Source organism: Muntiacus reevesi, chromosome 19 (genome assembly GCF_963930625.1).
Source record: "Muntiacus reevesi chromosome 19, mMunRee1.1, whole genome shotgun sequence".
In the NCBI taxonomy this organism is placed as follows: Eukaryota; Metazoa; Chordata; class Mammalia; order Artiodactyla; family Cervidae; genus Muntiacus; species Muntiacus reevesi.
In genome coordinates, this window is record NC_089267.1 from 26288902 (window position 1) to 26306779 (window position 17878).

Consider the following 17878-nt stretch of genomic DNA (forward strand, 5'->3'; position numbering starts at 1 on the left):
CCGCAGAGTCCTGTTTAGTTTTATTTAGGGAACAGGGCAACTATGACTGTGATAACTTTTTGTCAAAATGGGGCATAGGATCGCCTCAGCTTGGAGAAGAGACATTGAATTGGAAGTATTCTTGAGTTTTAAGTCTTAGATCTGAGTCTTGTATGATTAAAATCTCAATCTCTTGGTCTGCCATTTTGTTGTAACATACCCAGTTAGTAGTAGCTGGAGAAGGGATAACTGGAGTTTTAATAGACAAAGTAAATCTCTTTCTTTTAGAAGAATAGGCCTGAAATCCAGTCCGGACCTGGCACTTCAGGGAGACTTGTAGCCAGGTGGCCAGTTGCCTAGTTTTATAAAAAGTAAGATAGAAGTTACTAGCTTTCAGCAGACACTTTTGAGAATGGTAGCATCTAAGCCTGACACGACTCAGAAAACTCAAGTGTCTAGCAATACAATGTCTAATCTGAAATTATACACATAGTAACACCTGGTTATTTTCCAGGATGTCTGAACCATAGCTGAGTACTCTATTTTGACTTTTAATTGTAAAATTTTTCTTTAATAGCCAAAGCAGATGGCACCATTAATGATGTCAGTGTTTCTCTAGGTATGAGAAGATGCAAGAATTGGGACTCATAAAAATCTCTTGAAAAGATCTAACTATCTGAAGGCCTGTTCTGCCAGTTTTTTCCAGAGCACGGAGCGCCTCATTCCTTATCTTCACCCTGAACTCCTTTCAGGGCCGTTGAAAGTCGGCAGTTGCAGTGGCCATGATATAATCACTGTAGATGTAGATGGCAAGTGTCAATCTTCAATTGGCAAAGCCCCTTTTTGCTCACAAACTTGACGACGACTTTGAGGGGGGCATTTCATGACCATTTTATCCCATGGTGCTGAGAATGTCCATTCTCAGGTTTGGCAAAGATTTTGTCGACCGGCTTCTCAATGTGCTGTTACTGGATTAGGCCATAAAACAGTATCTAAAATTCTCTGGACCACCTGTCTTACTAGCCTCTTGGTCCAGGAAAACATTTCCTCTTGTTGCTTTTTCTCATATCTAGAGTTACACTGTCATATCATCGATTTTATAAGGAACTATATATTATTTTATCAGAGGCCTCAGTCACACATTTGGCAGTGTAAGAAACAGCAATTTTGTAAAACAGGTGAAATACAAAGAACATAGCCAGCAGTATTAGTAAAGTCACGAGTAAGACTTAAGAGCTTCCATTAGATGTAGCCCAGTATATCCCAGGTCGTCTGACTTAGTCTACTCTGTACGAATCTTTATTTTTCAGGGAAATTATACATTGGCACCACCATCTATAACGCACATAGCCCAGTTTTTTTAGTGTTACTAGACTGATTATCCTTAGTATGATTTAATTGTTTTTAACACAGAGGAGACTTTAAACCTAAATTACCATAGCTTAGTGTTATTTATATAAATTTATCTCATAATTGTGGGAGACTTTTTTTTTTTTCTTTGCTAAAACTTTTTTGTTGCTCTGATTTAGCTTGAGGAATAGAAAAAGGCTCAAATTTATGGCCAGAGTCAGAGTAGGCATTATTAATTGGCCCAGTGAGGGGATCTCGTCTAGTAGTATCACAGTGACCTGAATATGACTATAATTTTCTTTTTTTAAGTAAATTTCCTCAGGGCCAACCAGTTAGAGTCTTGTAGTAGAGAAATTTACCAAGGTAACCCAGAACTAGATACAGGTAATTGGCCACAAACCCACCAATTGGATTGATTTTTAAAACTAGCATAGGATCAGGCCTATGATAGAAAAGCATTTGATTTGTATGCAAAGGTCTAAGAAGTCAAGAAAACATTATAAATGATCATACAAAGCAGATCCAGCATCTTGGGCAAGCTGTCTATCTCTGATGTCGTTGTCGTCTCATCCTGGTGTACTGTAGTTTCTCTTCAGTTTTATTGTGCATGATGAGCTAGTTAAGAGTACCTGATAAAAAGTCTTTCCATCCAGGTTGGAGACAGTCTCTTAAATTATGTCTTTTTCCAGTCCTGGTTGCAGGCCACGAGGCATCTGATCTTTATCCAAAGATAGATTACTGAGATAAGCTTTAGAAACAAACTTTTACATTAATATCACATAACAGCAAAGAACTATCTGAGAAATGAGTCTTACTACATGCAGACTTCTATCAACAAACTGGGATTTAACATTTATGTACCTGTTAGTGAGATAACCTTCTTAGCTCATTTGTTAAACTTACTGGAAACCTAAGAGACCAAATTATTTTTATAACTAGTTTGAGAGGAAGGTTTTTTTTTATTTCCGGAAAACACACGATTTAAACCTGTAATTTTTAGATAGAAACCATAAAAGTTATAAGCATATTTGCTGGTTCATTTAGTCTTTTGTTAACTTTTGTAAAGTCATCAGGTTTTTTATTAGAATACCAAGACGTATCAGAATGTTAAGAACTCCATACACTTTTTAGGATATCTGTATTATAAATTTTTCATACATTATAACATGAGCAGATTTATTACTCATTTGATAATCTTTTTCATGTAATTTAACCAACTAAATAAACAGTTTAATATCTCTCTTTGGGGTGTTTTAGGGGCCCACTGAAACACCCCAAAGTTAGCTAGATGTCAAAGGAACTTCAAAAGAATTTAATTTAGGAAGTTTTATCGAAAAGATCAATTAAAAGCTTTAGAACATTTGGTCAGATTTAGTCAATGCTGATGGGTGTATCATTTAGCTTGTTGATATGTCACAATGGGTGTAAATACCAAGGCTCAAGGTCTAGTGAAAGTCAGCTCAGCCACTTGGACCTAATTGGTTCTAAGCAGTTTTCTTACAACCAGGTCATTTTTAACAAAATCTACTTATCTAATTAATTGTAATTTAATTTTAGAAAATCTTGATCATGCATAACTCTTTTTACTATTTTTTTATACTTTACTGAAAGCACACTTCTTGCTTTCTTTTAGCAATCAAGAGCTAACTTTTATTAGCATTTTATAGATTGGTGAGCATAAATACCAGTGATAATTTTTAAAACTCTTGCTTTTTTAAAAACATTTTAGGATGGCATGGAACATTATTTATTTATAGTCTCAAATCTCTTTTGTTTTTCTGTAAAAAGAAATTAGTGTTTAGTAGTAAATGTTTTAAAATCTTATTTCATTTGGAAATGACCTAATTATTTAGACACACACACATATAAACCTGGCAGTCCTCATCAGACACTCTCTTAAATACAAGAATGCAGTCTCTCAGAAAACCTTTTATAGAGACACAAAACTTCAGATGTCTTCAAAGATTTTAAAAGGAGGAAGGGAAGCCAGGTTGAAAGAAGGAGGAGGAGGCGGGAGAGGGGGCAAAGGGGTGGACTTACAGACGTCTCCTGCCACCTGCAGACACCCAGGCGTTACAGGAATTTTCCTGGGCTTTTAGAAAAGGGAGACCAGAGACAATGCCGGCACACACACAAACACGGAGAGCCGAAGACAAACACACAGACAGACAGACGTCGGCCGACGACACAGCGCTGGGTTTTCGGGCCCCCCGTATTTTTTTTTTTTTTTTTTTTTGCCTCCCGGTAGCCGATTTACTTTACCGAATGGCGTCCGCTGTTCACCAGACTCGGGGTCGGGAGAGGAACTTTTTTTCCCGCGGAGTCGGCTGCCTCCCAGCGCGTCTGCTGGCCTTGGCCTTACGCCGCCTGGCCCCCCCCTTTCTAGAAAGCCTTCCTGCAGAGTCGGCTGCCTCCCAGCGCGTCCGCTGGCCTTGGCCTTACGCCGCCTGGCCCCCCCCTTTCTAGAAAGCCTTCTTGCAGAGTCGGCTGCCTCCCAGCGCGTCCGCTGGCCTTGGCCTTACGCCAACTAGTCCCCCTTTATAGAAAGCTTTCCTTCTGCACCAGATACGTACCCTTCTGCTCCCCAGCAGGGCCTTGAATTTACTCTGGTCCTTCCTGAGCACCGGTGTTATTTTTTTATCCTTCCCCTTTGTCCTGTAAGCGTTTTTTTCTCCCAGTCAAGGCATCCCGGACGAGCCCCCAAATGTTATGCCCGATGTCCGAATCCCCGAGCGGGAAGAAAAAAAGGCTTTTAAGACAATGCAACTCGCAAAAAAGGGAAGTTTATTACTGACTCGAGCCAGGGCTTTTTGCCTCACCCATCACAGTGGTGCAGGGTCAGAAGAAGCCCCGAGCCCAAGCTGTTAGCAAATTTATAAGATATGCATAAGCAATTAGTAGCTGGCTTAAGCGGATTGGTTACATGTTTGTAAAGCAATTTTATTGGTACAGACTTTCGCGGGCTTTTTTAAACCTGGGCGTTCGCGGGCTTTTTAGTTTTTCCTTTGTCTCTTACTGGGCGCATATTGATTGGCTGGCTCCAGGTTACCTGATGCGGGTAGGGAATCTTACCATTTCGGGGGAAGCTAAAACTTAATCCAGGCTGCCTGTCATGGTATTAACCCTGGCAGCCTCACAATGTTTATTGAAGTATTTATGGATCTTGGATTAAGAATTTAAGCATCTAAGATTTGCTTTAAAATATTTAGTAAGCCAGAAAAAAGAAAAGGGGTGGAAGAGAAGAAATATATAACTGTGAAAATGTTGATAATTAATGAAGCTAAGTGTGGTGAATTTGTGTTGTGTCCCTTTGGCTAAGATAAGACTGTGTCTTCCAGAATTCCCTCGTCTGCATAGTTGTGGGTTTGTGTGAGCCCAAAGATTCATTGTGTGGGACACTTGAGAGGCAGAGGCAAGCAGGACCACGAAGGTCACTGCAGCGGACCAGGCGCGTTTGCACATGTCTGTTGTCACTGATCCCTCGGCTCACCTTGCCGGCCTGGTGACAAACAGCTCCTCCTGCCGCAGCCCCAGCTCCTGCCAGAGCCTCCTTTTGGCTTTGTAAGTCCTGGCCGAGGTGCACAGTTAGCTCCAAGAGAAGCGTTACAGCTTCTCCTCTTTGCAGAGGGAGGCTTGGAGGTCATACGACCGATGCAGTTTCTGTTGTGTTATCAGCCTTCCCAGGCCCCATGTTCCACCACCCCCTTCACTTTTCACCCGGTTTTGGTTCCCAAGTGCCTCTTGTTCCCTGTTCAGACCCCAGCACCACAGGCATTAGTTAAAATCATTCATAATGTGGTGACTATTAGAAGTACCGTAGGAATTTTATGAATCCAGCTTTTTATATCACCATATTTTGAGGGTTATTCATTGAGGGTAAGGATAAAAGATTATAAGGAATTTCAACCTCTCTACGCTATCTGTGTAAAAATCTAGTGGAAGGAAAATCTATACAAGAGACACTTGATTTTGAAGTTAAATTATTTATGTAATTCAGGGCAGGAGATTACATACAACTTTTCACAATGTTTTTATACTTTTAAAATATAACGTCTGTTATTGAGTATGGCATTGTCATGGTACTCATTTGTAAAAGATGTCATTTAAACACATCAAAATGAGATTTCGTCAAACACTTTTCTCTGCAAAAACATCTGAAAGATGCTATATAGGAGCATCTCACAAATTATTCATGACTTAATTGTGTTCCTGCGTGATAAATTACTTTAGTCATGTCCGACTCTGTGTGACCCTGTGGACTGTAGCCCAGAAGGCTGCTCTGTCCACGGGATTCTCCAGGCAAGAATACTGGAGTGGGTTGCCATGTCCTCCTCCAGGGGCTCTTCCCCACCCAGGGATCGAACCCAGGTCTCTTACATCTGTTAGTGGTAGGTGGGTTCCCTCCCAGCAGTGCCAACCCAGAGTTCCTTCTCAGAAAGGAACAAATCTAATATTTATATTTCTTGCTAAATGACAAAATGTAAATTAATACAAAACTCATTTTAACCTATATATTCAATTTCAAAGAAATATTGCAACATAGATTAAAGTTCATATTTTTGTCCATGTGAGAATCTGTTACTTAATGCAAAGCATGTACTACGGTAGTTGAATTTAATTTTCTTTGGCCTCTACTCCATTTTATTATTATTTTTACCTTTGCTTCTTCCAAACCCATATCAGTCATATCCACTTCTATTAACTCTTCACTGTAAATCATTTTGAAGTGCTACTATAAGTGGTTTTAAGGAGAGGATATTAAAAAATGGGCTCTCAAAATACTTCTTGGATAGAAAAGCTATTTTTAGAAAAGCTATTTTAGGGCCACAATTTTTCACTATGTTGGTTACAACAAAAGTGGCTTACTGGATACCAAAATATCAGGTGTTCTCTCTAGAACTGAAGCAGTCATACAAATATATAGTTATTTGCTGAATTTTTCAAGAGGAAGTAATGGGAATATTTTATAATTCCAATTAGTGCAAGTTTTACAAACTTCATTTGGAAGGATGTAAATACAGTTTAGAGGTTAAATATGAAGGAATAATGTTGCTAAATATCAAATATTTCTTGAATTTTTGACCTCCTTGGATGTGTTACTTCTCATTTCTCGTATTGGCATTATCTTCAATTTGAAATGAAATAGAGAATTTGAAAACAATAAACTTGCAAGAGAGAAAAGGAATGCAAAAGACTGTCAGAGCTTGAATGGGTCTCCATTGTGATGATAACAGCTAAAGATGACAGTTCTGACATCATTGAGTTTAGCCAGATAAGTTCAAGGCTGTTGGTCTGTCTAACTTGTGAGAAATTTGGAAGTTACTTCATGCTGGACCTAGAACACTTACAATATAATATCTTGAGTAATCATGACTTTGATGAAGACAGTGACCTTTCTGCTGCTGTTTAGTCACTCATTTTCAGTCATGTCCGATTCTTTGCGACCCTGTGGACCATGGCCCACCAGGCTCTTCTGTCCATGGAATTCTCCAGGCAAGAATACTGGAGTGGGTTGCTATTCCCTTCTCCAGGGGATCTTCCCGAACCAGGGATCCAACCCAGTTCTCCTGCATTGCAGGCAGATTCTTTACCACTGAGACCCCAGGGAAGCCCAATAACCTTTCTAGTAGATGTGAAAGCACATGTTTTTGTTCATTATTTCTTAAATGCCTGTGCCTAGTATCAGCAATGCTGGAGACTCTGGGGCCCAAAAGAGCCAGAGGGCAAGTAAATTCACTGAGTGCTTTTTGTTTCTAATGTGTCCTGGTTAAAAATAAGCTGAATCAGTATTTTGACTTTATATCCTTAGGAAATTGTTGAATATTCTGAATGATGTGAAATCTCAAGATTTCTTGTTTAACAAGAATTTGTGTTTTCTCAGTTACATTTCTGCATAATAAGAAGCCTGATAACATAGTGGAGACAACCATTATTTTCTGACAGCAATCAGATCATTTTATCTTTTTGTCTTGTTTTTCTTCCCTGTGTTTCGCTTCCTTTACTGCTGATGGGTGACTTGGGAATGGGAAATCACATCGATAGCTCTGTTTTCCACTGGTAAAGTTCTAGGGAATTCTGTTTACCCTGAACAAAAACAGTAATATCCCAGGACATCAAACAAAAATTATTGTGTAACTCAGAGCATATTAAATGATGCATAATTTGCTAATATTTTTCTTAACTTGATCAAAATTTCACCAACAGAGATGAAGTGTTCAAACACTTAATGGCAGAAAAGGAGAAGCTAGACATTTCAAATGTAATGATTTCTTTAGGTCTGGAATCACCACTATATATTATGAAATAACACCCCTCACAGATCAAAACTAGATAGCAAGCCCATAAATGACAGCACTGTGTTAATTATTGGGCTTCCCTGGTGCCTCAGCAATAAACAATCTGCATGCCAATGCAGGAGACACAGATTTGATCCTTGGGTTGGGAAGAATCCCTAGGGAAGGAAATGGCAACCCACTATAGTATTCTTGCCTGGGAAATTCCATGGAGAGAGGAACCTGTAGCCTAGAGTCCACGGGGTTGCAAAGAGCTGGATGCCACTTTGTGACTAAACAACAACGTTAATTATATTATGTTTAAGATATTTCATATAATAAATGCAAAATAATTTGTGTTAAAAGAATTTTATATTTTAGCCAACTTTATATTGAGTACTAATATCTGTAAGATATACACATCTGCATATTAACAAAATTAGGTAGTGGAATTTTTTTCTAACTTAGGTAGAGTTTATGACACTTAAAACATCCTTAGCTCAGGTTGGATCCCAATATTTGGATGTGAATGTTTTCGGGGAGATAAGAGGCAGCACTAGTTGTTCCCTGAGTCCTGAGGAAAGCGGTGTTTGGATTTGGCAGACTCTGACATGTTGCCTGTGAGGACGTGGGGAGTAAGTGATCACAGGGTGACATTTATCGCAGTGCGCACTTAGGGAGCACGGCCACGCCGCGCTGCGCTGTGTGTGTGTGCTCCGCCGCTTCCGACTCTGTGGCCCCATGGACTGTAGCCCACCAGGCTCCTCTGTCCTTGGAATTTTCCAGTCGAGAACAGTGGAATGGGTTGCCATTTCCTACTCCAGGGGATCTTCGAAAGTCAGCAATTGAACCTGTGTCTCCTGCATTTCCTGCATTGGCAGACAGATTCTTTACCACTGAGCCACCTGGGAAGCCCAGACTACCGTATGTGTGAGTTAGATGATTCTGAAAATTCAGACAGTTCAGTTCAGTTCAGTTCAGTTGCTCAGTCGTGTCCGACTCTTTGCGACCCCATGAACTGCAGCATGCCAGGCCTCCTAGTCCATCACCAACTCCCGGAGTTCACCCAGACCCAGATCCATCGAGTCGGTGATGCCACCCAACCATCTCATCCTCTGTCATCCCCTTCTCCTCCTGCCCTCAATCTTTCCCAGCATCAAGGTCTTTTCCAGTGAGTCAGCTCTTCTTATCAGGTGGCCAAAGTATTGGAATTTCAGCTTCAACATCAGTCCTTCCAAGGCATACCCAAGGACTGATCTCCTTTAGGAAGGACTGGTGGGATCTCCTTGAAATTGAATTAACAATTATCTAACATTTGCTACATGTTTTGCTGTATTGTAGGCACTTTACACCTAAGAGTTTATGTACAGTAAAGTTGAGTGAAGCTCGATAAATAGCATCTGGCAGAGACTTATGGGCAGAGGGTCAGAAGATGCCTACAAGCTTGGTTGTAGGATGGTTCTCTGGCCATCCTGTGGAGTGACTCAGAGAGACACTGTTGCTCTTTCCTTCTTTAAGGAATGCAAGAGGTCAGCCTTATAGTTGGAGGGATCACTTCTTTGGTAATGGATACCATGCAGTCAGAACTAAGGTCCCAAACATCCCAGGGGCTACTGGAAATGACAGTTGTACAACATTTGAAGAACTTGAGAAAGATGAGATCATACACAGTGCCTGCTGCTGAGGGGAGGAGAAGCCACTAACCCCAGATAGCAAACTGGAAAGAGCCCTTGGGTCATTCAAAATTCAAAGGCAATCTTGCTTCTCCCACAATGACATTGATTAATTACCAGGCACTTTCCAGTGTGCTTTGAATGTATTATCTCATGTAATACTGATGTCAGACTTGTGAAGTATTGGTACTCTTATTGTCATTTTTCATTCTAGCAAACTGAAGCACAGAGTACTTTGGTTTTGTATCATACTGTATAATACTGTTGGCCAGAACTGGACATATTATAAATTGAGGTATGAGAAGTCTGAATATAGAGACAACAGGCATAAGGGGTTGAGGTCTTAGCTTAGACCAGTGACTTCAGAAAAGGAGACATATCAATGAATTTTATAGATATGGCAACAGTTAATTTTCTCAACACCACACAGCATGCAGGTGGCATAAACACTAGGACTAAGTCAGATGAATAAAGCACTCACTCTAGTTGCCAAATTTAAGAAGCTCCAAACAACAGTAGTTAAGATGCCAGTATTTTAATACCATCTCTAATATTTAAAAACTAATACAAGAATTTGGGATGAACAAAATTGTAAATAAAGACAGAAGCATTATTACTGATTTTTCCTTTTGTCTCTGTCTTCATTATTGCACAGTTCAGCATTAGATAGGAGAGCTGAATTTGAACACTGTCATTCTGAACTCAGAGCCCGTGCCTGTAAATGTCATTTGCTGATGCTTCTCAGGATTTGAAAGATAGAGAAGAGCCAATTATATGTAAGACTGATGGTCAAAGATAATGATGAAATCATAAACTTTGTTCTTTAGGAGTAAGGCAGAGAAAATGACTAATTTAATTTCCTGTGTATGTTCTCATTTAGAAATGAAGAATCTATATAGTTTGGCTTCAAAGACACTGGATGAATAAAAATCTTATTTAACTTAAAACCTTTCCTTGACTCTCTTGCATCTCTTGGCAGTCTTTTATCAGTGCCAAGAATCCAATTACTGATTATAAGGAGCCTTGCATTCAGTGGTATATTTTTCTGTAAGAAACATAAGAGACAATTAAAAGTGAGTTGAATATTGAGAAACAATTCTTATCTCATATAACAGAAGCTCAGGAAGTAGGGAGATTATTCCAGGATCTCAGTGCCTCAGCAATATCTTGCTGAGATGTTGGATGAAAATACATCATACTCTAGAACCTATTTTGAATTCATGTTTTTGTTTGTTTGGTAGCAGTATTGTATAGTAGTTGAGTCGTAATCTGAAGAGAGCAAAATCTGGTTCCCTTACTAGCTATGTAGCCTTAGGCATCTTATTTACATTCCCTCTGTCTCAATTTTGTCTTTAAAATAGAGATGCCTACCTCACTGGATTTTTGAAAAGAATAAGTGAGTTAATGTACATTTAAGTTCTTAGAATGGTATCTGACAGTTAATATACACCCTAAAAGTGTTAGCTACTACCATTTTTATGATTATATTTTTTATAGTGTATGTAATTTAACTCATGGAAACATGAGAGGTAGGAAAGTATGATTAAAAAAGAAGGCATCTATAAAAGGTTTAGTTGCATTGTATAATATTATTCCCACTGATATAATTTGGATGTGATGTTTGAGAGAGGGAATCAGAATTAACATGAGGACTGCTATTTTTTTGAGATATATCTATCCCTATATGTTTTTAAAGTTGTTGTTCATTTGACTGAAAATCAGAGGCTGGTCTCAAGCCAGCATTTTTTTCATAAAAATAACGCAGTTTGACAATTTTAGAACCCTACAATATGCATGTCTGCAAAGTGTATGTGTGTATGTGTGTGTGTATATATATATATATATATATATATAGTGCATTTAAGCATAAGGATAATTAAACTATCTATTTTGTTGGATTTTATTGTTAAGTTCCTCAGTGAACACTTAGAAAGAAGAGGAATGGGGAAATGGTCTCAATCTATTCAAATCATAAAAATCCCATTTGCAATATTCTTCCATTAGATATAAAATATACTACTTCTAAAAATGCCTTTAATGGTGCCAGGACAATCCAGTTTCTTACATATAGTTCTTTTAAAATTCTCAATTGCAATTATAAAATTCCATTTCATTTCCTTTCTCTAAGGTTTAATCTCACCTTTCAGAGTATCATGTCTTATTCACATGAAACAGTGAAATAAGGTCCAAAGAGTAAAGTTATGCTGCCATTGATTCATGGAAGTACATTTCCCTGGGACTAGTTGTAACTTGGCATCCCTGTGATGGACTGTGAATCCTCTGAAACAGAACATAAAATTAAAATTTTGCTCAGAAGTCTCCTCATATTATTTTCCCTCTCTATGGGATCTTACCCATCAGCATAAAAATAGAATATTCTTCCCTCTTGAACAATACTAACAATGAAAACCCCACTATGGTTCCAGTTCTTCAACTATTGCCCAATCTCTGTCATTTACTTTACAGTAAAATATATTTATTATCTGTAAGTTCTTCCTATTTGGTCTTGAATGTATTTCACTGAAATTGCCCTTTGAAGGTTACTAGTGACATCCTCATCATTAATAAAGTCTTAAGTTCTATTCTAAGTCTTTGTCTTTCTTGACTTATCAGCAACATTTGCCAACTGCTCACTTTATCCTCACTGAAACAATTTCTTGACTTGATCTCTAGTACATTATACTCTCTTTTTTTCTTTCCTCTCAATTAATCTGTCTCTGTGTGTCTCTTTGTCTCTGTCTGTCTCTCATCCCTCCTCAGAATTCATTGATGATTTTTCCTCATCTCTCTGATTTGCCTATCTTCTTACTGGTGGATTGTTCCTAGTTCCACTTCCTTAGTGATCACATAGCTTTGAGTTCTTTCTATTCTCTGTTGAACTTCCAAATTTCTATCTTCAACTAGAACTTCATTTTTGTAGATCATATTAAGCTATACAGATGTCTACATCTCCACTTAAAGGTCTAGTTGACAACTCAAATTTAACACGTTTAAAAATTAGCTACTTAAATACTCTGCCCAACAGACCCTGTTTCTCTCTAGTTCTCCCCATTTTGGTAAACAGTAGTTTCATTCTTCCAGTTTCTCAATCCAAAAGCCTTGAAGTTACTCCATACCTCTCTCTTTCTGTCACATCCAGCAGCCCATACTGTCAGTCTCTGCCATCAATTCTGTCTTAAGTACATTCAGAATCCAATCACACCTCATCACACACAGTTACCACCTTCTGTATGGGTGATACAGAGATCACCATCTTCTTCCTCTTGGGTTATAGATTGTTTCACTTGGCTCTTTATTTTCCTGTTTCCAACCTGGCATTCTTTCAATCCTCAACGTGGCAAATGAAGTTATATAAATCAAATCACTTTTTCCTCTGCTCAAACCTTCCAGTGATTTCCTATCTTAATCAGAGTAAAAGCTTCATTTTGGCATACTTAACCTCTAGATAGTATAATATGTTGATATAATTCTAGTCTCTTAAGATATCAAAGGAAGAGAATCCCTGAAAATCTTAAGTAGTTTTTAAAATTAAGAAAGACATAAATCTAAAAGTTAATTATAGATTGTTGAAAAATCAGATGCAACTCAGACCATATTTCTGGCTAGATCACATTTTCAATCAGATCTTAAAGGCTACCCTTATTCCTTCAGAGCAATTTTCATGTAGCTAGAATGAGAATAACAACATGTTGGAAACCCATAATATGTCTATTTACTTGCTTGCATTTTTATTATTTAATCTTTCATTTTACAAACAGTTTATATCCCTTAGGATATAAGAAAGGGAAGATTTACAGACTTCAATTTTTTCCTAATACCACCCACTGAAGTTACTAGAAGTTCAAATGCTTTTTTTTTATTTTTAGGTACTGGGATGTCTAACAAAAATAAAACAATTGAATCTAACCGAAACTTGATATGATTACTACCTTGACAATTCTAGATATTTCCTGATGTATCATAAATCATAATAAATGAACCTATCAATTTTACTTTAGTCACAGCTATCTTAGTCAACTCAGAACTTACTGTTTGTCTAAAAATTTACAGAGCCATTTTTCCATGATGCTTTCCAGTACAATATAGACCAAGAATGATTTCTTCTGTTCCAGAACATCTGTAACTCAGGATTGCTACAATGTGGATAACATAATACACATTTCTTTAATTCATTCTTAATTTTTCCCTGTGCTGAATGCTTACTTGGATTGTAAACTTCTCAAGGGTAACCCTATAGTGTTTGGTACCAGATGTACCCAATAACGTCTCTTTTTAATTGAACACACCTGTATACTATGACAAAAATTAATTTCTTTTTATGAGCAAAAGAACTATTTCCAAGCAATATTTAAATTAACAAAATCGACATATTTATTGTGTTAAAAGAATAAATCAGGAAAATCACCTTTTTTTGGTTTCTTTGGGAATAATTGCAAAACTTTTCTTTGTTTTTAATTACTTTTAGCAAGCTCTATTTCCAAGATTGGCTCAGATCCTCTAAAACTTGTACATGATGCTGTGGAGGAAACCACCGACTGGGTCTATGGCTTCTTTTCTTTGCTGTCTGACATCATCTCATCTGAGGGTGATGAAGAAGATGATGATGATGGAGAGGAGGACACTGATAAAGGTACAAAGAGCACAGAGGCATCCAACTGCTGAGTCTGCTATTTGATATGTATAATAGTAGTTTCCTGGTGGCTCAGACGGTAAAGTGTCTGTCTGCAATGCTGGAGACCCAGGTTCAATCCCTGGGTCAGGAAGATCCCCTGGAGAAGGAAATGGCAACCCACTCCAGTATTCTTGTCTGGAAAATCACATGAACAGAGGAGCCTGGTAGGCTATAGTCCATGGGGTCGCAAAGAGTCAGACACGACTGAGCAACTTTACTTTACTTACTTACTTAAATTTCTGCACAAATGTGCACTTGGGTCAAGCTAAACCAAAATGAATACATTTCTGAGTGCAAATCGCCTATCAACAGGTTGCCAAACTCAGTAAATTGGTCTTTATGTGGCTTTCAACTTATAGATTATCTGCCATTATGGCAAAGATGTCAAAATTAAATGCTGTATTAGAGTAGTACAGAGAGACTTATTAGGCAAACCTACAAAACCACAGTAGAAACACATTTATATGCTTTTTCAAGAAAGAAATAGTTACTATTTCCCAAGTTTGAAATAACAGTAGTAAGACTAAATATGCATATATATATGTTATACATAAAATTTGTATTCATAAATAGCTGAAAGCAATCCTACTAAAATCATGATGAAAGTAAACTGATTGAAACAAATGGAGGTAAATGTCACAGAAATTATGCAACTAACCTATTTACTCTCTGTTATATATAAATGAACAAAAGGAAATAACAAACTTAAACCACATGTAAACTTCTATTAAGTGGATGTGAAAAGAACAAGTACTGTGATTCTGCCTTTTCGATGACATTTTTAAGATCAGCTTTACTCATCAGAACTTACGTATCCAGCCTTGACTACCAGGAAAGCTCTTATTATCTTAGCCCTTTCTATGACTTTGTCTAAATTTGTATTTGTTTGGCCTCTGTCAGAAGTTGAGATGAACAGCAGAGAACTGAAATGAGCATGATATACAAACCGTAATGTATAATTTGGATAACTGCCACAATTTTATTGAACTCATAAAAGTGAAACTATCTTAAATACATGTACATAGGCAAAGTTTATATTAAAGCTTGGAATTTGGAATGCAAAGTAATATATAGACTACTATTATCAAAATTAATAGATGTTTTATAAAAGAATGAACAAAAGCAAATGGGAAAATTGAGAGGCAATTTTATGCTCCGCTGAAAATTTTTCTAATTTACTGTTTTTGTCTTCATTTAGGAGAAATAGAGGAGCCTCCCTTGAAAAAAAAAGGTTAGTTGTTTCACCTCTGCAAAAAAAAAGTATTTTTTATGGTAATGTTGATTTTCATCATGACTCAAATAGATTTTACTTTGTTGTGGACTTAGTTTGGTTTTTTAAATTTTTCTTCAGTTATTATCAGTATTTTATTCAATTTTAGATGATAGCTATAGGACAATGTGGCTGATATAATGTGGAGGAGAATAATCTTGGAGGCGGTATATATTATATGTCCTCATAAAGCAATTGAATCATCTGAGTGTGGTTGGTTGTGGTTCACAGCGATCCCTTGAAGGAATAATCAAGGTCTTCAGTCACTGAATGAAATGGGCACAAATCCAAAAGATAGGCGCAATATAACTGGGAAAGGGAGTTAGAACCGTGAAGAAAGAAAAAGACTCAGAGATTTTACAGGAAGGGGTAGGAATTATGTCTAGAAGGAATAATAGAAAGCAAAGTATAGTATCCTGAGGTTTATTTTGTAGGAGAAAGATACATAGAAATCACTCTTAATGCAATTAGTTATTGTTCCACATAACTAATTGGAGAAGGAAATGGCAACGCACTCCAGTATTCTTGCCTGGGAAATCCCATGGAGAGAGGAGCCTGGCAGGCTACAGTCCATGGGGTGGCTAGAGTTGGACATGACTTAGCACCTAAACCACTATTGTTCCACTATTGTTCCACATGCTGAGCAGTAGCTCTTGGGTGTATTTGTTACAGAGGGAAACTTGCTGGCTCCTATTGCTATCTCCCTAGACCTATTGTGGATGCAAACAGTAGGATCCGAATTTGGAGCTTTGGCCTTGCCTAACAGATGATGATCACCTCACTGTTTGGAATAAAATCTGCTTAGTATATGTATGTTAATTTGGAAAATTTGAATTTATAACTTGTCCAATAAATGATAAATTAAGTAGTGAAACTCAAATGTGGGAATGCCATCTAGAAATGAAAGTGTTTATGAAGCTATTGAGAAGAGAAATATTACTCACAAATCCATGATGAGAACCCAAGAACTCAGACTTTGTCATCAAATCCGGGTTTCGAGACTCTAGATTAGTTTATAAACTTCTTGGGGTAAAAAGTTAAGTCTTTTTATAGTGGATCTCCAATGGATAGTGCACAGAACATAATCAAAATTTAATATAATGGGTTACTAGTCATAGTCTGGAAATTACAATTTATGTATATATTTAGTCGGTTTAGATGTGGGAAAGAGGAGGACAAATGTTTTCTTACTTATAAATTAAATTCTATGAGAATATCATATAAGATCACATTCTTCATAAATCAATATCTAGTATTTAATGTAGAATCTGTTCATTACTTTTGATTTGAATTTCCTGGTGGGATTATTTTAAAATTAAATTTTATGAAATGTTTACCATAAATGTCAAATGCACATAAAGCTGTTCGTTGTTTCTTAAATTATTGCCTTACTTTACCAGATCAACAGAGAAACTATTAAATAATTGTTTAGGATTTTTTTTTAAATGTCAGTAATGATTATTAGTTCAAACAGTCTAAGAGATATGTATGTTTAAAACCATGTACACTAATGCCTTCAAGGATTACTAGAAAGAGAATTGACTAAAATCACCTGAATATATTTTCTTAATATTATTGTTCACAGAGTTACATGAGAAAATGGACATTTAGAGAAACATGTTATACACCCTACCTTGTTACAGAACCTGTATAATAACAACCCTTAGTTGAAGTGAACCAAAGGAAATATATTTCACTACAATTAACATATTTTATTTAAAACCTTTTCTTTTGTAGAATCGTCATAGAAACAAGTTTTTAATCACCATGTAATATTTTGCAAAACATTTGTAATACATATTCTGCTTTTAAAAGCATATTTTCATATTATTATTTGGGGAAAGATTCTATGAGCTTATCTCTACCTTATGGATTATTTTATGAATTTCACATTTTGAAATTGTGTTTTAAGAATTTTTTAATTGTTTTTATATAATCTAGAATTATATTCTCTAAAAATATTTGATTTTCACCTGTCTAAATGAGTATTAATCTTTTCAGTAGTACTCTTTCCCATTCAGATAAATTGAATAATATTTAGCCATTTTATACTACCTAAATTATCAGGTTGTGACATTGTTTATTTAACTGTCCTGTGTCTATATGAAACATTTTGTTTATATGTGCTAAAAATGTTGGTTTCATTTGTCCAGTTCTAGCTATTTTTACCAAAATGAAAATTCAGCCACCTTGTTACTTATGAGTGGAGTTTGCATTTCTAATTTAATAAGGAATAATTGTCCAGTCACATAATCTCAGGTTTATAGGATTGATTATTAAACAGGTTATTAATATGGATGATGCTTTAGAATCTGCTCCTCTGTGGTTTATGTTGTTATATATAAATATAGCCTTAGGATATTAAATGTAGTACCTCAGTTCAGTTCAGTTCAGTCACTCAGTCATGTCTGACTCTTTGTGACCCCATGGACTGCAGCACGCCAGGCTTCCCTGTTCATCAACTACTCCTGAAGCCTACTCAAACTCATGTCCATTGCGTCAGTGATGCCATCCAACCATCTCATCCTCTGTCATCCCCTTCTCCTCCTGCCTTCAACCTAGTGTCTTTATATTCTTTACTCATATTTATTTTTCAGCTTGTCAAAATTTAAATATTAAGTTCTATTACCAAACACTGGTGATGCCATCCAACCATCTCATC

The 17878-nt window shown here is 36.9% G+C and overlaps 1 protein-coding gene across 25 annotated transcripts in view; it reads left to right on the forward strand.

Annotated features, from left to right (window-relative positions):
- Positions 1–17878, forward strand: part of TRDN (triadin) — a 392562-nt gene that overhangs the window by 74077 nt on the left and 300607 nt on the right. For all 25 annotated transcript variants that reach the window (XR_010659958.1, XR_010659959.1, XR_010659960.1 and 22 more), the window contains exons 3-4: positions 13740–13904; positions 15145–15177. Coding sequence is in view for 19 of the 25 variants with exons in the window: in XM_065911840.1 (XP_065767912.1) it covers positions 13740–13904; positions 15145–15177 (198 nt within the window). In the remaining 6 variants the exon portion in view is untranslated. The remainder of the gene's footprint in view (positions 1–13739; positions 13905–15144; positions 15178–17878) is intronic.